The 24241-nt window shown below is 37.8% G+C and overlaps 1 protein-coding gene across 2 annotated transcripts in view; it reads left to right on the top strand.

The window, feature by feature from the left end:
• The window catches only part of myom1b (myomesin 1b), a 55342-nt gene that overhangs the window by 25264 nt on the left and 5837 nt on the right, over positions 1 to 24241 (top strand). For both annotated transcript variants that reach the window (XM_060933028.1, XM_060933020.1), the window contains 19 exons: positions 317 to 513; positions 868 to 921; positions 1165 to 1289; positions 1429 to 1612; positions 3684 to 3858; positions 3992 to 4113; positions 9250 to 9446; positions 9547 to 9673; positions 9785 to 9969; positions 13047 to 13161; positions 13444 to 13600; positions 16184 to 16290; positions 18587 to 18631; positions 18906 to 19042; positions 19243 to 19387; positions 19495 to 19554; positions 23075 to 23142; positions 23264 to 23377; positions 24100 to 24187. In XM_060933028.1, the coding sequence (XP_060789011.1) occupies positions 317 to 513; positions 868 to 921; positions 1165 to 1289; positions 1429 to 1612; positions 3684 to 3858; positions 3992 to 4113; positions 9250 to 9446; positions 9547 to 9673; positions 9785 to 9969; positions 13047 to 13161; positions 13444 to 13600; positions 16184 to 16290; positions 18587 to 18631; positions 18906 to 19042; positions 19243 to 19387; positions 19495 to 19554; positions 23075 to 23142; positions 23264 to 23377; positions 24100 to 24187 (2402 nt within the window). The remainder of the gene's footprint in view (positions 1 to 316; positions 514 to 867; positions 922 to 1164; positions 1290 to 1428; positions 1613 to 3683; positions 3859 to 3991; positions 4114 to 9249; positions 9447 to 9546; positions 9674 to 9784; positions 9970 to 13046; positions 13162 to 13443; positions 13601 to 16183; positions 16291 to 18586; positions 18632 to 18905; positions 19043 to 19242; positions 19388 to 19494; positions 19555 to 23074; positions 23143 to 23263; positions 23378 to 24099; positions 24188 to 24241) is intronic.

Here is a 24241-nt window from a genome sequence, read left to right as displayed (position 1 = left end):
CAGCTTGTAATGCGACAAAACAGGACAAACACCAAGGGGGATAAATACTTTTGCAAGACACTGTATGTTATGATAACTTCAGGAGTTAGAGAATTCAAGAGTGTTTATAGTCATTCTAGCCATATACAAGTACACAGTAAAATGAAATATCATTCTCTAAAGCCTTGGTGCAAACCTGGTGTGAAACTGATTGCAAGTTTTAAATAATGCAGAAAGGTTTTGGATTATGTGTAATATCAAAATGACCTCTGCTGCTAACACTTTCCCTTGTCCACCTGTTTCTCTCTCTCACCTTCTCCCTGCTCTGTCTCGCAAGGTGCGAAGTTGGCACATCTCACTGGATTCAATGCAATGATACTCCAGTCAAGTTTGCCCGTTTTCCGGTTACTGGTCTAGTTGAAGGCCGTAGCTATATTTTCCGTGTGCGTGCAGTGAATAAGTGTGGCATGAGTCATCCTTCTCGAGTGTCTGAACCCGTGGCGGCCATGGACCCTGCTGACCGTGCTCGCAAAGGTGTGGATATACTAGCATGTATCATTTAGAACTGAGCTTTTGACTATAAATTTGATGGTACTGTAAACCACAGTGTGGCACAATGATAATGATAAAAATGATGTTCATTGAATGGAGCTTCACAATGCATTTTACAGAAATGCTTTAATTTCAAAATTAATTCTATTGCTAAATAATATACATGATAATGCATAAATTGAAACCCCTGGATATCAGTATTAAAATAACATCAATAAAAGAGAAGACATATTTTATACTGTATACTTGAATATGAAGATATTAATACTTTTTTCTCTCTGTAACTGTATTTTCCCCTCTCTCTCTCTCTCTCTCTCGCTCTCTCTCTTTCGGAAGGGGCCTCTGCACCTTGGACTGGCCAGATCATCGTTACTGAGGAAGAGCCTGTAGGTATGCAGAACCTTGCTAGCATTTTTTTTAAAGAGACACTTATGAGGACAGATCAGTGTGATAGTGCCAGTATTACACATAAGGCTTAGCATGTCATAGGAATATTCCTTCTGAATATGACACATACTGTAATTCTATCATATAGATTACAGTATAATATACTGTATAGTATATAATAGACTATTTAAACTAAACACGTCAGTAAGACTGAGTGACATTTCTTGACCTTTCTGGCTCTTCTAGAAGGTGTGGTTCCTGGCAAACCTTGTGAGCTCACAGTTATTGAGGCCACCAAGAACTATGTGGTGCTGAGCTGGAAGCCCCCAGGCGACAAGGGATATGAGGGTGTCATGTACTATGTTGAGAAGGTTCAAAATCTCTATAACTATATACAGTAATTACATTTAAGAAACACTATAGTATATGAATATGTAAATATGAAGTGTAGGAAAACGTGAAAATTGTTGACCTGAAGTAACTAAAATAGTAAATGTGTCCATTTTATAGTGTGTGTCTGGCACAGACAGCTGGCAGCGTGTGAACACAGAACTTCCAGTGAAGTCTCCGCGCTTTGCTCTATTTGACTTATCCGAGGGGAAATCTTACTGCTTCCGTGTCCGCTGCTGCAACTCTACTGGCGTTGGTGAACCTTCAGACCCCACAGAGGCCATTCAAGTGGGAGATAAACTGGGTGAAAAAAGCTATCACTTCTCACATTAAGTTCTACTGTAACATTGTTCTGAACTTTACCACAAGAATGCATGCAGATGAATGGATCTATACGGTACCATGGATGTATGGATGAATATCAAGTAGTGAATGAAGATGCAAGACGAGTTTTACATTTCAACTAAATAAACTGTTGCAAAATACATTACATGCATATTACATTACAGGCGTTTAGCAGATGCTCTTATTTAGAGCAACGTGCAACAAGACCCTGTCATACCCACAGCAGTGGGCAACCCAGGGAGCAGTTAGGGGTTAGATGCCTTGCTCAAGGAAACTTCAGCCATTCCTGCTGGGCCAGGGAATCAAACCAGCAACCTTTTGGTCCCAAAGCTGCTTTTTTAAACTTTAGGCCATGGCTTCACCATAAATGTATTCTACATAGCATATACTCTATTCACTGACCCTAAATTGTTGGTAATCTTAAGTTTTAAATCGCATGTTAAGCCTGAAAATGAGTTTTATTATTTATTTCTTTATTTTTTTCTTCTTCTTTTCTTCTTTTTCTTCTTCCTTTCTTTAAAATGGGCTTACAGTTGTGCTCATAAGTTTACATACCCTGGCAGAATCTATGATTCTTTGACCATTTATCAGAGAATATGAATGATAACACAAAAACATCTTTTCCACTCATGCTTAGTGGTTGGGTGAAACCATTTATTGTCAAATGACTGTGTTTTCTCTTTTTAAATCATAATGACAACAGAAACTACCCAAATGACCCTGATCAAAAGTTCACATACCCTGGTGATTTTGGCCTGATAACATGCACAGAAGTTGACACAAATGGGTTTGAATGGCTACTAAAGGTAACATCCTCACCTGTGATCTGTTTGCTTGTAATCAGTGTGTGTGCATAAAAGCTGAGTGAGTTTCTGGGATCCAGACAGACTCTTGCATCTTTCATCCAGCCGCTGACGTTTCTGGATTCTGAGTCATGGGGAAAGCAAAAGAATTGTCAACGGATCTACGGGAAAAGGTAGTTGAACTGTATAAAACAGGAAAGGGATACAAAAAGATATCCACGGAATTGATAATGCCAGTCAGCAGTGTTCAAACTGTGATTAACAAATAGAAAATCAGGGGTTCTGTTAAAACCAAACCACGGTCAAGTAGACCAACAAAAATTTACGCCAAACAGCACAGAGACAAGTCTCAAAACTTCTGGAACAAGGTAATTTGGAGTGATGAGACCAAAATTGAACTTTTTGGCCACAACCATAAACGTTACATTTGGAGAGGTGTCAACAAGGCCTATGATGAAAGGAACACCATTCCTACTGTAAAGCACGGAGGTGGATCGCTGATGTTTTGGGGATGTGTGAGCTCCAAAGGCACAGGAAACTTGGTCAAAGTTGAAGGAAAGATGAATGCAGCACGTTATCAACAAATACTGGAGGCAAATTTGCACTCATCAGCCCGGAAGCTGCACATGGGATGTACTTGGACATTCCAACATGACAATGATCCAAAACACAAGGCCAAGTCGACCTGTCACTGGCTACAGCAGAACAAAGTGAAGGTTCTGGAGTGGCCATTTCAGTCTCCTGACCACAATATCATTGAGCCACTCTGGGGAGATCTCAAGCATGCAGTTCATGCAAGACAGCCCAGGAATTTAAAGGAACTGGAGGCTTTTTGCCAAGAAGAATGGGCAGTTTTACCATCTGAGAAAATAAAGCGCCTCATCCACAACTACCACAAAAGACTTCAGGCTGTTATTGATATTAGAGGGGGCAATACACGGTATTAAGAACTGGGGTATGTAAACTTTTGATCAGGGTCATTTGGATGTTTTTTGTTGTCATTATGATTTAAAAATAGAAAACACAGTTGTTTATCAATAAATGGCTTCACCCAACCACTAACCATGAGTGGGGAAAAAAGTTTTTGTGTTATTATTCATATTCTCTGAAAAAAGGCCAAGAAAGCAAAAATTCTGCCAGGGTATGTAAACGTATGAGCACAACTGTAAATATAAGCTTTAATATAGTAGATCATAGTTTAACAATTCCATATCCTCCACTCTCCAGATATTCCATCTGCCCCAGGCCATGTAGTGCCCACCCGAAACACAGACACATCTGTCGTTGTGTCATGGGAGGCATCACGGAATGCTAAAGAGCTGGTGGGCTACTACATTGAGACCAGTGTTGCTGGAAGCAATGCTTGGGAGCCCTGCAACAATAAGCCTGTCAAAGCCACCAGGTACATTTTCCAGATTCAGAAACACACACACACACACACACACACACCTGATCATGTAAGAACACAATTCTAACAACATATATTATATTACATACAGAATTGTGTTATACAATGCCCTCTTTTTTGTGTATAGATTTGTGTGTCATGGCTTGACAACAGGCGAAAAGTATGTTTTCCATGTGAGGGCAGTGAATGCAGCTGGAATCAGTGATTTCTCACAGGAGTCTGAGGCTATCGAAGTTAAAGCTGCTATTGGTGAGTAAACACTGCTTACAGTTTAGCTTTAACAAATGTGTTAATTTTGCTACTTCCTCTATCATAGAGTATTTTGTATTATCTAAAATATAAAGTCTTTTTGTTTGTTTGTTTTTTGGAGATCAATATGGCATCACAACTCTCCAGTGAGGTTGCTTGTGAACATCTTTTCATGAACATGTTTTAAGCTCTGTGCACTCAGAAAATCTATTCCTTTAGTGCTCCACACCATTGTTCCACTCTTTAACTTCTCACTTTTTCAACTGCACTGTGAGGCCACATCCACATACCCTCCAGCTCTGGCCATGACTGCACCAGAAGATGGGGTTAGGACTTGTAGATTTCCTCTAGATTGGGTCCTAAGTGATCCAAAGTAGTGGTGACTACAAAACCAGTTCACCCGCTCTCACACACACCCTCAGTTCAACCTTTCCTCTCAGCATCCTCATCCTTTTGCTCCATTATAGCACATCTCTTCCTCTCTTCTTTTACCCATAATGCCTCTCTGAGCTAAGCCACTCAGCAACTTGGCAACTGTGTTTGGCATTGTGCTGAGCTGCATGATCAGTATACCCTCGCAAAACACACATGGCAACATGATTTCTGTTATTTTATTTATTCTTTTGTTCAATATCAATCAATAGGTCTAACTCTACATACAGATATTGAACATCTCATCTCATTATCTCTAGCCGCTTTATCCTGTTCTACAGGGTCGCAGGCAAGCTGGAGCCTATCCCAGCTGACTATGGGCGAAAGGCGGGGTACACCCTGGACAAGTGGCCAGGTCATCACAGGGCTGACACACAGACACAGACAACCATTCACACTCACATTCACACCTACGGTCAATTTAGAGTCACCAGTTAACCTAACCTGCATGTCTTTGGACTGTGGAGGAAACCGGAGCACCCGGAGGAAACCCACGCGGACACGGGGAGAACATGCAAACTCCACACAGAAAGGCCCTCGCCGGCCATGAGGCTCGAACCCGGACCTTCTTGCTGTGAGGTGACAGCGCTAACCACTACACCACCGTGCCGCCTGATATTGAACATCATAACATTTATAATGTATCAGCTAGCTCACAGAAGATTGTTCATTTCCAAAAAAATCCATTATTATTCTTATTAACTTACATCCCATTTAATTTATTAAAGTAAACGCCATGTACTGTAGTCAAAATAAGTTTCTCAAAGGAAATCATTCAGTTTTGTTGCCAAACAACTGTGTGCTTTTTCATCAAGGGTTATCACAATGCATCGTACTTACCTGCATGAACTCAGTTCCTTTCACCCCACTTTTCTCTGCCAGTACCTCTGCTCAATCTACCATAATTCATGCTCTTCACTCATTCTCCACTCCTTTTATTTTCCTCTTTTTCTTTATTTCCAACTGCTTTCTGCTATTCTCTATTGGCATGTCCACTTTCAGATGTCTCTCCTCAGCCATCTTGTCTTCATTTTCTTTCTGACAGATGAAGACTTCAAGTTGTTTTGCCTTTCTTTAGATTAACTCTTTTTCTTCCAAGTTGTAATTGATTGTTAAATAGCAGTATTGACAATATGCAATGCATGCATGCTGAAAATTGAAAGAATATTAAAAACAAAATTAAATGAAAATGAAAACACTACATATTAATGTGTGTGCAGAACTACTATTTGTATAAAGCAGCTTGAGTTAATGTGTTCATTTGTGTGACTTTTTTGTTTGTTTTTTTCTCTTGCTGTTCTTGGCTAACTACTTTAGGGGGCGGTATTCCTCATGGTGTGTTTCTGGAGTCAGGGGGTAACACAGTTGGACTAACCCAGCACAAGCCAGGCGAGGAGGGCAGGCATGTGCCCCCTTGCTCCCCTGCTACCACGCCGCTAACTACCCTAGCTAGTGTTAGCGAGAGGGCCAATAGTGCAGGTCCTGAAGGTCCTCCAAGTGCACGAAGTAAAGGCAAAGGGGGGAAGAGAGGCAGTGTAACCTGGGCCCCTGAACATAGTTTTGAGTCTGATCCTCAATCTGGTACCAATTCAGACCCCAAAATGGCCACTGAACTTGGTATCAATTTGAACATCAAAATGCCCAATGAATCTTGCAGTGATTTAAATAACAAAATAGGCTCTAAACCTGACACAAATTCAATCACCAAATTAGGACTTGAACCTAGCACCAATTTAGATACTACAATGGACATTGTACTTGGAACCAATTCAGACACCAAATCAAATGCTGAACCTGGTACCAATTCAAATGCTAACACAAACACTTCTAGGCCCATGGCTGAGCGGGTTCCCCATCCCTCTGCTGATAGAGTAATGGAACCCATAACTAAACTGGCAACTGAAGTGCTGGAAAAACGTAAGTCCTCAATAGAGTCTTCTTCGGCGCAAGAGAGAAAACAAGAAAATGGAAATGAGCGCAGAGGTTCAGGTGAGGAGATGGAGTGAGAGTCAGCTTCTTTTACTCAGTACTGATTCTGGATGGTTGCATGTTTTCAAGTTTCCTCAGAGCTGAAATGTCTTTTTTCTTTGTTCTGCTTGTTTTAGCCCTTCAACTCTGTTCATTTGTTTGAAAATTTTAAATAGATTTTTCCAGTAATTCTGGTATGTTGGACTACTATGAATATTGGTATTGCTGATTTTGCTTTGAACATCTTCCTTAATGGTCATAGGGATATACTATGATACGAAAATGAGCACTACATGACAATTGTAATAAACAATTTTAAAGGCTTATTCCAACAAAAAAGGTGTCATAAAACCTTTTAATGTAAAGTTCATTTTATTTATATATACACGTGTATATATATAAAATTGGCACCCCTTGTAAAAATTAGCAAAAAGGATTAAAAAAAAATCCACCTTTTGGTGAATTAGCTTCATCGCACACTGAAAAAAATGAGAAACATCCAACATTTATTTGAAATAAATTTATTCAGAGAAAAACTAATCCCTCATCAAGAAATAATTATTTTCTACAAAAAAAGTGCCACTATTATTGGCACCCCAGCATTTAATACTTTGGAAAACTTCTGTTTGCCAGTAAAACAGTACTGAGTCTCTCCTATAACATTTTATAAGGTTGGAGATACAGAGCAGGGCATCTGAGACCATTCCTCTTTACATAGTCTCTCCACAGCATCCAGGGTCCAAGGCGCTCTCTTGTGCTCTCTCCTCTTCAGCTTACCCCACAGGTTTTCAATGGAGTTCAGGTCAGGGGACAGAGATGGCCATGGCTGAAGCTTGATTCTGTGGTCAGATAACCATTTTTGTGTTGATTTGGACATATGCTTCAGATCATATGTCTTGTTCGAAGAGCTAGTGATGACCCAGTTTTAGTTTCCTGGCAGAAGCAGCCAGATTTTGAGTTAAAATGTCCTGGTATTTCATGATGCCATGTACCCTAACAAGGTTTCCAGGACATTTGGAGGAAAAACAGCCCCAAAACATCACAGAACTTCCACCATATTTTATAGCTGGGATTGGGTGAGTTTGCATGTTCTCCCTGTGTCTGCGTGGGTTTCCTCCGGGTGCTCCGGTTTCCCCCACAATCCAAAGACATGCAGTTAGGTTGACGTGGGGTGGCCTTGGGCTGAGGTGCCCTTGAGCAAGGTACCTGACCCCTGACTGCTACCCACTGCTCTGTGTGTGCGTGTGTTCACTGCTTCAGATGGGTTAAATGCAGAGGATGAATTTCACTGTGCTTGAAGTGTGCATGTGACAAATAAAGGTTTCTTCTTTTTTCATTATAGCCATCCTTCTTTTTATGCCAGACCCACCTTGAGTGTTTATTGCAAAAAAGCCCCATGGGAACAGATTGGACCCAATGAGCAACTACTAGAAATGAACTGAGGCGTATCTGATGAGTAGGCTCGTGAGAAGAATAGGCAGAAAGTAGGCACATCAGCACAGTCTGAAAATCTCTTCGCAAAATCACAGGAAGACAGAGTGAAGGCAGAGTAACAGGTGACAATAATCCCAGGAGAAATCAGAGCTAGAAAAAACAGAGTCCTGAGTCAAAGTCCCAGTCAAAAATCCCAAAAATTGGCAGGCAAAAATCTTAGTCCAAAAAACGGAATCCAAGTTGGGAAACTGAACATCAATGTGAACTTGACAAATCTTTACAAGGGGAGCCAGTAATCATGGAGGGCACTGTGCATTATGTATAAGTTGACAGACTTTTGCTGACCTACGATAATGCTATAACATGTTCCAGACTTGTCATGTTAGAATAGCATTGCTCACCTTTGTCAAATTTTCCCATTAATATTATTTATCAATACGTGCCACAGACATTATGTGGCTGATGTACCAGAAATACAATGAGTTGCAAAATACATTGTCATAATGTTCCAAAGTATCTCAGCCCAAAATGTGTCATGAATCAATATCTGTCATTTACTGAATAATTCACAAGCATTACCATATACTTTGCTTTACAGTTAATAACGGCCAAGTTATGGGTTAAATAATGTTTACTGAAAATTTTCAGACTTCATCATATTGACTCACTGAGACCAAACACTTTACATGAATCACTGTCTTTTATAACTGTTACTATATGGATTGGTGCATTTTTTTTCCCCCTCAGCATTTAGTCAACAAGTTAGGCATGTTGTAAAGGAGCGGATAATTAAATACTTTTCAAAGGTAAGTTTGACTGTGTAGCTTTTTAAATAATAATTAATAATTTTTTTTCACTAAACCCCTGATTATAACACACTTAGTGAGGTTTTCTTTCCACCTCCAGCTCGCAGTGCACTGGCCACCTTTACTACTTCATGAAAAGGGTCCTGATGTTTTTCTGAAAAACACCAATCATCCCATTGTACTCTATTAAGTATTGCTATGAATGGGCTGAGACATTTACTGCCCTTTAAAAAAGGTAGCGTTGTGTTGGTTACTTAGCCAAATTGGACTATAGGTACTGGAATAAAGAGTTTGGAAAAAGAATAAAATATTTCTTATTGTCCTAGAACTACCATATGATACAAGTAATAAAACCTCCACACTGTCTATATGACTGACTAAAACATTTCCCCAAGAGAACCTTACTTTCATCTGCTCAGAATGAGTTGTCAGTCTTTTTATTGAACAAATCTTGATCATCCTCTCAAATCCTAACTGTAGTCCTTCATTAACCCAGCCTCCCCTGCTCCACCCTATGGCATTTCTGTGTTGGAGAGTGTGAGGGATTCTATGGTGTTAGCCTGGAAGCAGCCGACATTCATTGGTGGCGCTGACATCATCGGGTACTTTGTGGATTACCGTGAAGTCATCAGTGGAGTACCTGGAAAATGGCATGAGGCTAACATTAAGTCAGTCAGCGAAAGAGCCTACAGGGTAAGTCTACTGATGTTGTCTTGCATTTAAGACCAAGGATTAAAATATTTGAATCCTACCATTTATGTCATTCAGGAGTTCTCCCTTTTTTTCTTCACAGGTCTCTGAGCTGAAGGAGAACATGTTCTATCAATTCCAGGTTCGTGCTGCAAACATGGCTGGTGTTGGCATCCCATCTCTGCCCAGTCAGACCTTTAAATGTGAAGAGTGGACTATTGCTGTACCAGGTAAGTGAGTGTGTCTTGTATGATGAAGAATTTGATGACATTTATGGTTTAATAATCATTCATTATCCTGAACTAGAGTGTATTTATTCAATTAAATATACTTATACACAGGACCCCCATATGACCTCCAAGTGTTGGAAGTGCGTAAAGACTCTTTGGTGTTACTCTGGAAACCACCAGTGTACCAGGGTCGCAGTGAGGTCAATGGCTATTACATTGACATCAAGGAGGCTGATGCAGATATTGAGAAATGGAGGGGAGTCAATGAGAAAGCTACAAGCAAGAAATACATGAAGGTCTGTCTGTGTGTGCTAGATGTTTGAGACATCAGTATTAATTAACTAGTTAAATACAGTCTGTGTTTAATGAGCATGAGCCAGGAATTCCCAAAATGTTTTTGACAAATGACCCCAAATGAACATTATGTATTTTCAACCCCAAGTATTTTAAATGCCAGACTTCTAATATCGGACTACTGTAATATTTGAAAATTTATTCTGTCAGTAACATACCATCTGTACATGTAAGGTAAATGACTAAAAAAAACAAAGGGATATTCCTTCCACATACTTACCAGTCTAGTGGAAAGTGTTTTGTTGTTATAAGAAAATACTCCAGGGCAGAGTGGTGTCATATGGTCCAACACGAAGCGTAGGAACCTGGTTTATACTTGGCACATTGCTTTGTGTGTGCAGAAGCAGTGGCAGTGTGAGGGGCATTGCTCACATGCTCCCACTTGATTGCATGTCATGAGCCAAAAACATCTAGTTTTTCCACTCAGTACAGCTGTCAACTGTGAAATGTTCAGCACAGGTCAACATTGTTGTTCATCCACAATAATTTTAAACACACTGACAAGTTGTAGCTCTCTTTAAAACTTTCCGCCATCGTGATTTTCATGGACTTCATCTCAAATCAAAAACTCTATATTTACTTTAAAGTAGTTACAGAAACCTGGTATGCAAAACAGACCTTTTAGTATAGACTGGTACCAAAATCCAGAATTGTGACACGCAAAGGCATTTTTGAGACAAAGTCGGCAAACAGTCTTATTTTGTCAATTTGGGTGTGCCGAATTCAAATCTGCAATATGCCGAGCTCTATCTGACCTCTGTTGACCTCTAGAGGTCATTGAACTTTGGGCCTGTAAACGTCTCAGCTGAACCCAGTTTCTCAGCTTTCTAAGGAATGAAATGTACTAAAATGATTAATGAAGTTAGCAAATGGCCTTGTTTGTTAAATGTTTGGGTGCTGAATTAATTTTTCATTTGTAAAACGACATATGACCTCTGATAACCTCAAGGTCATTAAACTTGGCCTATAGGCCTATGCGTTTAACGGCATTTTTAAACTGACTTTACTCCCCCAAAAAGAATATGAACAGACAAAAAACAAATAGAAAGGACCAAATACAACATTAAATGCCAGTCCATGTACATGTGACTTACTTTTCACAATGAGAATGCCTAGGCGATCACCTTACATAACATTGCATTACATTTAGCGGTTATTGTTTATACAAAGCTACTGAAAAAAGGACAGATTCAGCAGCATACAAAATGTGGGGGCATACAGGGTATACAGCTTAATCAGGGTTAGTATATATATGAGAGTTTTTTTCTTTGTTTGTTTTTTGTAAAGGCTTTACCCCGTTTAAAACAAAACAAAAAACAAACAACAAAGAAAAAAACTCTCCTATATACTAACCCTGATTAACCTGTATACCCTGTATGCCCCCACATTTTGTATGCTGCTGAATCTGTCCTTTTTTCAGTAGCTTTGTATAAACAATAACCGCTAAATGTAATGCAATGTTATGTAAGGTGATCGCCTAGGCATTCTCATTGTGAAAAGTAAGTCACATGTACATGGACTGGCATTTAATGTTGTATTTGTTCCTTTCTATTTGTTTTTTGTCTGTTCATATTCTTTTTGGGGGAGTAAAGTCAGTTTAAAAATGCCGTTAAATGCATAGGCCTATAGGCCAAGTTTAATGACCTTGAGGTTATCAGAGGTCATATGTCGTTTTACAAATGAAAAATGAATTCAGCACCCAAACATTTAACAAACAAGGCCATTTGCTAACTTCATTAATCATTTTAGTACATTTCATTCCTTAGAAAGCTGAGAAACTGGGTTCAGCTGAGACGTTTACAGGCCCAAAGTTCAATGACCTCTAGAGGTCAACAGAGGTCAGATAGAGCTCGGCATATTGCAGATTTGAATTCGGCACACCCAAATTGACAAAATAAAACTGTTTGCCGACTTTGTCTCAAAAATGCCTTTAACTCCTTAAATAAGCACTTTTTTGAATTTTGGTACCAGTCTAGTAGGTTTGAAGGCAACATGTGAGGTTTTTAAATTTCAAACACTAACTGTAATAGGAAAGCAAGTTAGTGGTAAGGCCAATTCACACCAAAGATTCATGACACGATGAAACCATTGCAGAATGTCGCAGAGAGAAGTGACAGTGGTGTGTACAGTATAAAGTGTTGCAAGTCATGGCAAGTTCTCTGATGCAGCTGCAAAAGATTCACCGTGTCAAATCACAGCTGTAGAACTCGCAGCTATGGTGATGTGTTGCCACTGCTGCTGTAAGCTAATGGAAGCTCTCTGGCTCTGATACATCAGCCACTTGGGATTTATAAAAACAAACAAACAAAAAAATACAGTTAATGCTGTAACGAATCTCTAATTGAATGTGTTGTTATTTGTTGAGTTTATTTTTTGTTATATGTCTTTGCTGCCTGTTTATAACAGTAGTGGCTATGTTTGTATCCATCTTGAAGTAGGCTAATAATAAGTTAATAAGTAAACAAAACTAACAAATGGTGTATAAAAAAGGCATTGTTATGGAAACATTGGTGCTGTTGTATGCAGTCTCAGGGGTATAAACCCCTGGTTTTAGAACATTTTGTTGCAACAAGTTGCTGGTTTCAAGTATTTGCAGCTCATCTCATCACAAATCTTTGGTGTGAACCTGCCGTTACTCAATGAAGATCTCGAATAGTATATAAGAATGCAATTTGAGACACAACCATTTTTTGCTTCGCAGAGGACAATGAACATGGAAATGTGTCCACTTGTATTGCTGAACTATGCTAGTGCTGTGTGTCAGGAAAGTGATACAAGTATATCAAAGATAGATTTTGTATGCTAATATTTTGAAATGTGACTCCCATATTAGTGCACAAAATCCATCTTTGATATTTCTAATATTAATTTGTGAAATAAATGAGCAAAACAAGAGGAAATGGTGAGTTTCTCTCAAGACCCCATTTGTAAATCAAGCCTCTAGTTTGGGGAACCCTTGGTGTAATGAGTGTGTATAATATCAAATTGACTGACTGATTTTTTCATTTCCTGTTTCCAGATTAAGGATCTGAAAGAGGGCGTGTCATATGTTTTCCGTGTACGGGCTCAGAACAAAGCTGGTGTGGGCAAAGCTTCTGAAGAAACAGAGCCAGTGTTGGCTGAGACTAAACCAGGTACAAAAGGAAGGATCTTTGTTTGGGCCTTAAAATGATCTGTGTACATGTAAACCTCAGGTGTGAGACAAAACATGATTATTGGTATAACGTAACAAGAAAGTCACGCAACACGCAAGGAGTTAAACTTTGTCATGGCCTGTTTGTGTTTTACTACTGAAGAAATGCTAAGTAGGAGGAAAACTGCAGTATATCATTGCAAACAAGATAAACAAGAAACCACATGAAAATAAAAATGCACAATCAAACACACAGCAAAACAGGTTGCTTTCTGATTCTTAGGCACTATGGAGCTGGTTGTGGATGTTGATGATGAAGGTGTGATTTCACTGAACTTTGAATGTCATAATCTGACTGCCGAATCCAAGTTCATCTGGTCCAAGAACTATGAAGAGATGCAAGACTCGAACCGTTTGACCATGGAGACTAAGGGCAGCAAGTAAGTGTGTGTGCAGGTATTTTAGTCTTTCCTTGCTGAAATATTGTTATATTATTATGCAATGAATATATAATGCATTTTTATTAGAAATTGGGACTAAATTATGTACAACCCCGATTCCAAAAAAGTTGGGACAAAGTACAAATTGTAAATAAAAATGGAATGCAATGATGTGGAAGTTTCAAAATTCCATATTTTATTCAGAATAGAACATAGATGACATATCAAATGTTTAAACTGAGAAAATGTATCATTTAAAGAGAAAAATTAGGTGATTTTAAATTTCATGACAACAACACATCTCAAAAAAGTTGGGACAAGGCCATGTTTACCACTGTGAGACATCCCCTTTTTTCTTTACAACAGTCTGTAAACGTCTGGAGACTGAGGAGACAAGTTGCTGAAGTTTAGGGATAGGAATGTTAACCCATTCTTGTATAATGTAGGATTCTAGTTGCTCAACTGTCTTAGGTCTTTTTTGTCGTATCTTCCGTTTTATGATGCGGCAAATGTTTTCTATGGGTGAAAGATCTGGACTGCAGGCTGGCCAGTTCAGTACCCGGACCCTTCTTCTACGCAGCCATGATGCTGTAATTGATGCAGTATGTGGTTTGGCATTGTCATGTTGGAAAATGCAAGGTCTTCCCTGAAAGAGACGTCGTCTGGATGGGAGCATATGTTGCTCTAGAACCTGGATATACCTTTCAGCATTGATGGGGTCTTTCCAGATGTGTAAGCTGCCCATGCCACATGCACTAATGCAACCCCATACCATCAGAGATGCAGGCTTCTGAACTGAGCGCTGATAACAACTTGGGTCGTCCTTCTCCTCTTTAGTCCGAATGACACGGCGTCCCTGATTTCCATAAAGAACTTCACATTTTGATTCGTCTGACCACAGAACAGTTTTCCACTTTGCCACAGTCCATTTTAAATGAGCCTTGGCCCAGAGAAGACGTCTGCGCTTCTGGATCATGTTTAGATACGGCTTCTTCTTTGAACTATAGAGTTTTAGCTGGCAACGGTGGATGGCACGGTGAATTGTGTTCACAGATAATGTTCTCTGGAAATATTCCTGAGCCCATTTTGTGATTTCCAATACAGAAGCATGCCTGTATGTGATGCAGTGCCGTCTAAGGGCCCGAAGATCACGGGCACCCAGTATGGTTTTCCAGCCTTGACCCTTACGCACAGAGATTCTTCCAGATTCTCTGAATCTTTTGATGATATTATGCACTGTAGATGATGATATGTTCAAACTCTTTGCAATTTTACACTGTCGAACTCCTTTCTGATATTGCTACACTATTTGGCGCAGAATTAGGGGGATTGGTGATCCTCTTCCTATCTTTATTTCTGAGAGCCGCTGCCACTCCAAGATGCTCTTTTTATACCCAGTCATGTTAATGACCTATTGCCAATTGACCTAATGAGTTGCAATTTGCTCCTCCAGCTGTTCCTTTTTTGTACCTTTAACTTTTCCAGCCTCTTATTGCCCCTGTCCCAACTTTTTTGAGATGTGTTGCTGTCATGAAATTTCAAATGAGCCAATATTTGGCATGAAATTTCAAAATGTCTCACTTTCGACATTTGATATGTTGTCTGTTCTATTGAGAATACAATATCAGTTTTTGAGATTTGTAAATTATTGCATTCCGTTTTTATTTACAATTTGTAGTTTGTCCCAACTTTTTTGGAATCGGGGTTGTATCTTTAAAGTACTTCAGGTCTTTTTTACATACCTCAGAATATTTGCCTTTGTATAAAAAGATTCTAAATTTAATCAAAGTCATTTAAAATCACTGTTTGAAACCATCTTACTCTTTGCGTAAAACAAAATGAATAAAAAAACATCACAATCGTTCCATTCGCCTTATCAAAACCTTAATTATTTGTATTGATTGCAAGTTATTTTTTAACCTTTTAACCAAGGAACAAAAGATATACAAATAATTATAAATCTTTTAAAAAAATCAAACTTATAAACATTTTAAAATGGATACAATGAAATAGAAGGGGTGTTGAAACCACCCCAGAAACAAGTATATCTCTTTAAATCTGCTTAAGGTGTGTAAACCAGCCTGTAACTTTATGTTCTTATCTTTACCTAATTCTCAGTTTAAAAAATAAATAAAAATAATACCTACCTACCACTTGTCCAGGGTGTACCCCGCCTTTCGCCCGTAGTCAGCTGGGATAGGCTCCAGCTTGCCTGTGACCCTGTAGAACAGGATAAAGCGGCTAGAGATAATGAGATGAGATGAGATGAGACCTACCTACCAAAGCAAGCCTGATCATTGACTAGCTGCCTCCATGAATTCCTATCTTCCATCGCTTTCATCAGGTTTCTCCTGTTCATATTTGTATCTTCTCGAAGCTGGTTAATGTAGTTTTTTCTTGGTCTGCCACGACTTCTCCTTCCATGAGTAGGCTCCCAGAGCACCAGTTTGTGAACTACTTCATCCTTTTTTCTCCAGCAGTGACCTGTAGATCTCAATCTATGCTTGCAGATGGTTTCACTAAGCAGTGGTATATATAAGAGGTGGTAAAAATAATAACAATAATCTAAATCTGATTCTGCAGGTCCAAAGCCATCTTTAACTGTCCTTCTGAGGATGACCTGGGTATCTACTCCTGTGCTGTTACACACACTGATGGAGCTGCTGCCAGCTACACCCTAACTGAGGAGGGTATGTTAATCTGTTGTACTGTATTCTCTCACTCCAAAGGAGGGGGGTATACTGATTTACGTCTGTCTGTCCGTTCATCCGTATCTCTGTCCATCCGAAACACCCTTTTTCTCAGTAACCACAAATCATAGCCACTTGGTACTTGGTACCAAACTTCAGCTTGGGGTTCTATACCATGTGTACCATTTTCAGATCTGTTGCACATCAACTTCTTGTTTACCAACTGAATGTATTTACGAAACATATAGCGTGGATTTACAAAATTTTCGTAACACTTTTCTCAGCAACTACAAATCACAACTACTTAATATTTGGTGCCAAGCTTCAGCTTGGGGTTCTATACCATGTATACCGTTTTCAGGTCTGTTGCACATCGACTTCCTGTTTACCGACTGAATGTATTTACGAAACATAAAGCGTGGATTTACAACATTTTCGTAACACTTTTCTCAGCAACTACAAATCACAGCTGCTTGATATTTGGTGCCACGCTTCAGCTTGGGGTTCTATACCATGTAACCCGTTTTCAGGACTGTCACACATCAACTTCCTGTTTACTGACTGAATGTATTTACAAAACGTATAGGGTGGATTTTGACGCTATTTCAAGAAGCAAAATGCTCTTTCAAAATGACAGTTTATGAATGAATGAATGAATGAATTTATTTATTTCAAACATGTATAAAAAATGTATGTAACTATTTGTACATACAAAAGAAAGAAAACGAGAAATTAAAAAAATAAAATAACATAAAGAGCTAAGACATTACAAAACACCGCACATTGTTCGAAAAAGGAGTGGGAAGAAGTACAATACTTTTTTAATTTCCCACCCCTTTTTAACTACCCCGAAATCCTAACTACATTAATACACCTATATAAATATATACCATATATACACTTCATGAATATCTATATAAATATATAATTACAAAAATAAATATATACTACATACCATATATACACTTCATAAATATCTATATAAATATATAATTACAAAAATAAATATATACTCCATACCATATATACACTTCATAAATATCTATATAAATATATAACTACAAAAATATATATATATACTATATACCATATATACACTTCATAAATATCTATATAAATATATAATTACAAAATAAATATATACTACATACATATCCCTGTAAATATAAATATATAAACTATCCCCATAAATAAATATATACCATATATGCCATATACTAAGTTATTTCTAATATAACAATCAATCCTATTCTATTTATAGATTTATCCTTTATCATCCTCCGTTAACATACTTCCTCTTCCATATACTTGTTTAAAAATATATATATTTTTTGTACCTTTTTTAAAACAGATTTATATTTACACTTTGTTTTATTTCTGTCTCCAGTCTGTCCCCAGGATGCTATTTGAAATCCCTGGGGAGAACACTGCTCTTTACTTACTTGTTTCAGGGTTAATTATTTGTTGAAGTTAACATTCATAATAAGCATCCTATTCTCTCGATTACTTGCATTCTGATATAAGCGAGAGCGGGGGGATACGTAAGTGAGCAGTAGCTCACATTTGATCTTGTTAAACCTGCAATCTTGTGTTTTGAATAAACTGATCAAATGAGTATCCAAACTGCATCAAAAAATTTTCAGCCAAGAAACAGAATTTGATGTCCATTTTTATGTTATGCAATTGTGCCATAAAGCTGAAAATGTTAATATCAAGAAGATATATAAATCATTTTCACAATCAGTTCAAACTGTTTGTAGAAAAGCTTGGACTATGTGGTTTCTGACACTGCCACACTCTGTTGTTTATAGAATTAACAAAAAAAAAAAGTACATCTAGGATACCTGAAAACAATGATCAATAACCATTTGAACCCATATCACTCATACCATTTATTTTGCAACTATTAAATTTGTCCAAAAGGTATTGTTTGGTCAAATATTTGGTAGCTCAGTGGTTAAGATATTGGACTACTGACTGGAAGGTCATTAATACAAAATCTCAGCACTGCTAAGCTGCCACTGTTGGGCCCTCTAGGCCCTTAACTCTCAACTGCTCAGTTGTATAAATGAGATAATGTAAGTTGCTCTGGATGAGGGCATCTGCCAAAGCCCATAATTGTAAATGTAAACATTTCAGCATGTTGTGACTTATTAATTACATCTGAGGTAAGTTTGAAATTTAGAATTTTGAATATTTTGGTCCCTAACTGTTCGTTTAACCTGTTGTAATATTATTTCTTCCATTGTTATGGGGATTGAGTTGGAACTGAGATTGTGCTCATATATTATGACAGGACTGAAGGAGCTGCTGAAGATCAGTCATGACCACAAATTCCCCAGTGAGTACTGGACTTCATTCTGTAGATTCCTCTTACAACACAACATAACTGCCTATTTTTCAGAAGAATATGTTATCCAGGGACCTCGCTAAAATTTCCTTCAGGACAAATCTACATTAGATTTAAATCTTTATGTACAGTATAGCTGTCTGGTCATTTCACAGTGAAATTATATGCATAATTATTGATATGATCTAAATTGCAAAATCCAACTGACTTCTTAGTTTCTCACTTTTTTTTATCTGTGCACTTTATCTTTCCATTTTCTCTGTAGTTATTCCTCTGAAATCAGAGCTAGCTGTGCAGTTGTTGGAGAAGGGTAGGGTTCGCTTCTGGCTGCAGGCTGAGAAGATTTCTACTAACGGCAAAGTTGAATATGTTTTCAATGACAACATGATCTCTCAGGGAGAGGTGAGCAGATATTCATGCACACACAGTTTCATTCAGTGGAGGTGTCTGTATTTATTTATTTATTTATTTATTTATTTATTTTTCATATGAAGGTCATCAGACTGATTTATTGGGTTGAAGTAATCAGACTGATTTTTTTTAAATCAGTGCTATGGAGGCACTATTGTTTGTATTCAAGAGTATCTAATTGTCTGTTTCAGAAATATAAGATGAACTTTGATAAGAATACTGGCATCATTGAGATGTTTATGGAGTCACTTGGGAAAGAGGATGAAGGAACGTACACTTTCCAACTCCAAGATGGCAAAGCCACCAACCAGTCCAGCCTGGTACTGATAGGAGATGGTAAACATACTCTAAACCCATATTCTACACACACACACACACCACAACTTTTAGCATATAAAACAAACAAACAAACATGATTCATATTTGTGTCTCTGTTTTTGCAGTTTTCAAAGAATTGCAGAAAGAATCTGAGTTCCAGAAGAAAGAATGGCATAGAAAACAAGGTAAGTATTCACTAGAGAAACAGGGAAAAAAATATAATCTTGTGGATTAGCACAGAACAGGAACTTTTTGTTCAATCAAGTTAGAAAGAATGGGCAAGAACACAATTTATTGTAAACAAGTCAAGATTAAAATCGGAATAAATTGAACATAGAATTGATGGAATGTAAGGTCGACACAGTGGTTAGCACTGTCGCTTTACAGCAAGAAGGTCTGGGGTTCAAATCTGCTGGTTGACAGGGGCCTTTCTGTGTGGAGTTTGCATGTTGTCCTCATACCTATGCGGGTTTCCTCCCACAGTCCAAAGACATGCGGATTAGGTCAACTGGCTACTCTAGATTGCCCATAGGTGTGAATGTGTTCGTCTTCGTGTTAGACCTGTGACAGACAGGTGACCTGTTCAGGGTGTGCCCTGCCTTTCGCCCAAAATCAGCTGGAATTGGCTCCAGCCCACCCATGACCCTGATAGATAAGTGATATAGAACATGCATGAATGAATGATGGTATATATAATAGTAGGAAACAGGAAAGTATGTAGCATTGTTGTTGCACAATAATTTTTTTAGCTTGAATACAAGTAGCAGTGGAGAACATGCAAGAAATATGTCACGAAAATTACCCTGATCAATTTGATATTATCTAAAAATCACAAAGTAATATTTGATAAGTTAAATGTCAAGAGCAATGACTGTTAAAAAAAAACCCTCGACAGCATAAAGTCTCTAAAAAGTAAGGCAACCACAGGTCTAGTGCCCCAGCTGGCTGCAGTATAATGTGTAGCGCTACCCATCCACATGTGTTTCAATGATAAAATAGCCCATTTTACATGTCATTCCATCGACAGTGTCTAATTCCAATAGTTAGCTTTCCCTATGCTGATATCTACATGTTTTATTTTCCCCCAGAAATTAGTTTTGAAAACATTATTCTTCTATAAAGTAAGAAGGCATAAGAATTGATTGACAACCTTGGCAACACACTGGATCTTAATATTGGGAGAAGGGGGTGGGCCTCCCAAATGAATAGGTGTACCTGACTTCGAATCTCATCCCTACGGTGCAAATTCTGACTCCAAATTTGACAACATGGAGGAATTTTAGCTTAATTTCTATTGAATTGAAGGGCATGGAGCCATGCCATCCATGGTTTGTTTGTTTTATAGTCGAGAGCCTTACATTAGAAAAATATGAAAGAAAAAAGGTGTTAGACTCTCAATACACATTCTTAAAAAAGTGTCAGTGATAGGTTGGGAGTAGACGGATGCAAGTGCAGAAGTACGTTTTATTAATAATAGAGCATCAGCTACAATTATCGACAGTCCATAATTATCAACACCTTTTCAGATTTAACAATAAAAAATGTTTTACAAAGGTGAGTTTCAGTTACAACAGTTATTATTGGTTAATTAATCAACCGGAAGACACACACACACACACACACACACACACACCCTTGCCCTTTGATCTTGTCATCTGATGACACAGCTTGTTACCCGAGATGGAATTTTTTTTAAGCATGATCAACAAATTGAGGAAAACCCGGACATTATCATCGCAGGTAAGCATGGTGGAAAGATCATGGACATGTTTTTACTTCTCATATTCACTGATATTTCATGATCTCCTTGTTGAAACTTACTTTCTTTGTTACACTTTCATTTGACAGTCGCCATTTTGTATCTAAACACGTGTTTGAGAATCACGTGAGGTGTCGATAATAGTGATCACTTTCACCGTGTCCACCATTATCGACACCCTGTGGAATTAAGGGACATTTACAACTGTTATGGATCGATCTTTGTGTAACATTGTTGAAGTAGATGAAGTATTTTTTAAAAATGTAAGTGCTGTGATTTATAATTTTTTGTGATTCATAACAGAATGGAATGTTTATAGAGTATTTGGAATCCTATTGCAATAAATAGAATTAGACCAGAATTAAATTCCTAGCATATTAAACATTACATGCTTGAAATATTCAGATTTTTCTATTTCATTCAGAAATTTTTTTTTTGCAGTTTGTTGTAAATATCTACCACATATTACAATATCAGTAGACATTTTATATTTTTAGATGTGAATTTAAAATCTCAATTTAAAAAAAAATCACTTGTTTGAAAATACTGAAGCTTCACCAATCTGAATCTAATTGCAACAAATTAGAGCACTGTTGGAAATAGAAATCATTTTATTGGTCGTGACTGATCCTTTGTCATTTTGAAAACACTTGTAATAAGGTTGAAATGAAATAAATTTTAGTTATTATTGAACTGAATATTTAGAGGATATTTATATTTTAATAGAATAGTAATAGTTTGATATTTACGCAAGCACCGACATCTATATATTTATATAAAATATATTTTTGGACTAAACAGTCTATGTAAAACAAATTTTTAAATAAAAACTGTTTTGTTAACTTAATACCACATACTGCTTATTTATTTATTTATTTATTTATTATATAATCATCTGGTGTCGATAATTGTGGAACGGTGTCACGTGATCTGATACGCCAAGTAATCGGGAATCAACTCCTTTTTTCCCCCCCAGTGGAAGTTTGAGTAACTATTTATGCACAGTTTATGCACTGAAAGTCTTTTCTACTTTTGCAATGGCCAAAAGATCATTAAGGTGTCGATAATTGTAGCTGCCGCTCTAGTAACAAACAAGCAAACAATCCAAATTGGCAGGCAAGATCATAAACTGAAGATGAGCAAATGGTCAGGTGAGGCACAAACAGGATATTACAGGTACAGAGAAAAACGGAAATGAGGAGCAGGTAAGGAATATAAGAAATCAGCCACGGAAATATAAGGCCCAGTAATGTGTACTAACGTAGGGTAACACCTCGCACTGAGTGTGCGTTTTCTGAGTCTTTATATAAGTGCGCTGATGCGCCTTAATCCCATGCAGGTGTGCATGATTAACAGCGCACGTGTGCCGAGCAGTCCAGGGCACGCCCAAGAGTTCCACTGGTGCACACGCCAAGGTGCGCAGGCCTGACAAAAATATCTTCAAGGTTTATTGAAGGGTTTTTTGTTTGTTTGTTTGTTTTTCTTTGTTTATATAGTTGAAGGTTCAATAGCTTCCCAAAAGGATGATAATTTGAAACTTTTTTGACAGGGAAACACTCTGTTTTAGGCTCCTAGAAGCTTTAAGGGTTCTTTCACACAGACAACAGAAGAACCCTTGAGAGTGTACAGTACAGTCGACAAAAGTCTGGACACACCTTCTAATTCAATGTTTTTTCTTAATTTTTATTAATTAAAAGACTTCCTGTCTTAAAGTAATGATGGATGTCGTTTCTCTACTTAGTTGAGCGCTTCTTGACATAATATGGATGACTACGGTTGTGGAATAGGGCTATTTACTGTATTTTTATTATTTACTATTTACTGTTTGATCTCAAACGCATTAAGAAGGCAAGAAATTGCACTAATTAACTTTTGACGAGGCACACTCTGGCATTCACATTGTGCGTGTTTATATGTGTCGTTAATCACTCGTGTTTCCCTTGCAGGTCCTCATTTTGTTGAGTATCTAAGTTATGAGGTCACACCTGAGTGCATTGTGAGACTGAAGTGCAAGGTGAGTGTTTAGTTCTGTTCTGTTCTGTTCAGTTCAGCACATTTCTATGTATGAAACTATGCTGACTCTGTGTGTGTGTGTGTGTGTGTGTGTGTGTGTGTGTGTGTGTGTGTGTGTGAAGGTGGGTAACATGAAGAAGGACACTGTAGCATTGTGGTATAAGGATGGAAGGGAGATAAAGGCCAGTGAGAAACTGGACTTCTCAGAGGGAGTGCTGACACTGGAAATTACTACGGTGAGACACTTTTAGAAATTCTATTTGTTGATTTATTCCATATTTTCTGACAAATGGTCTTAACTGAATTAGGAATCCTGAATAGATTATTTAAGTTGGAGATTCTTGAAATCAATTTCATTTTTATCTCTGTATAGTCTTTTACTAAGGGAGAAACATAATAATAATAATAATAATAATAATAATAATAATAATACAGAGCTTTTATTATAGATGGTTATCAGCATTCTGCTAAATCTGCTGTCGTTTGGTTGTTTATCTTGTTTGTCATTGTGATTATAAATGTGTGTATATTATACAGTATATGATGCACAGCAATAACAAATCTTTGAAACATGTTATTGTCTGGAGAAACTCAATGTATAGCACAATGATAAATATTAAGTATTCCAGTGTTACAAAGTTCCTGTGTTCCAACTTGTTTGTTTATCATATTTCAGTTTCTTATTTCAGTGTTAGATGATTATCAAACTACACATTTCCACATTCAGTATCTTATTTTCTTCTCTAACAGTATTACTCAATGAACAATTCAGTTTATTGTTTCCTGCCATTATGTCTCTGTCTCCCTCTCAGTCACTCAGACTTTCTTTATTGCCTGCATTTTCATTGTCTTTCTGCACTTTTTTTCTTTACCTAGATCTATATTTCTTGTGAAGTGATCACATGTTTCAGTCTGAAAAGTTAGCGTGTGTGTGTGTGTGTGTGTGTGTGTGTTCTAGATCTCTAAGAAGGATGCGGGTGTGTACGAGGTGACTGTAAAGGATGACAGAGGCCAAGACAAATCCACACTTAACCTGACTGACCAAGGTCTTTCTTTTTGACTATATGCATCTCTTACTCTCACTGTGCCTCTGTCACTGT

The sequence above is a fragment of the Neoarius graeffei genome, chromosome 1 (assembly GCF_027579695.1).
Source record: "Neoarius graeffei isolate fNeoGra1 chromosome 1, fNeoGra1.pri, whole genome shotgun sequence".
NCBI classification, from domain to species: Eukaryota; Metazoa; Chordata; class Actinopteri; order Siluriformes; family Ariidae; genus Neoarius; species Neoarius graeffei.
This window is presented reverse-complemented; position numbering and strand designations above follow the sequence as displayed.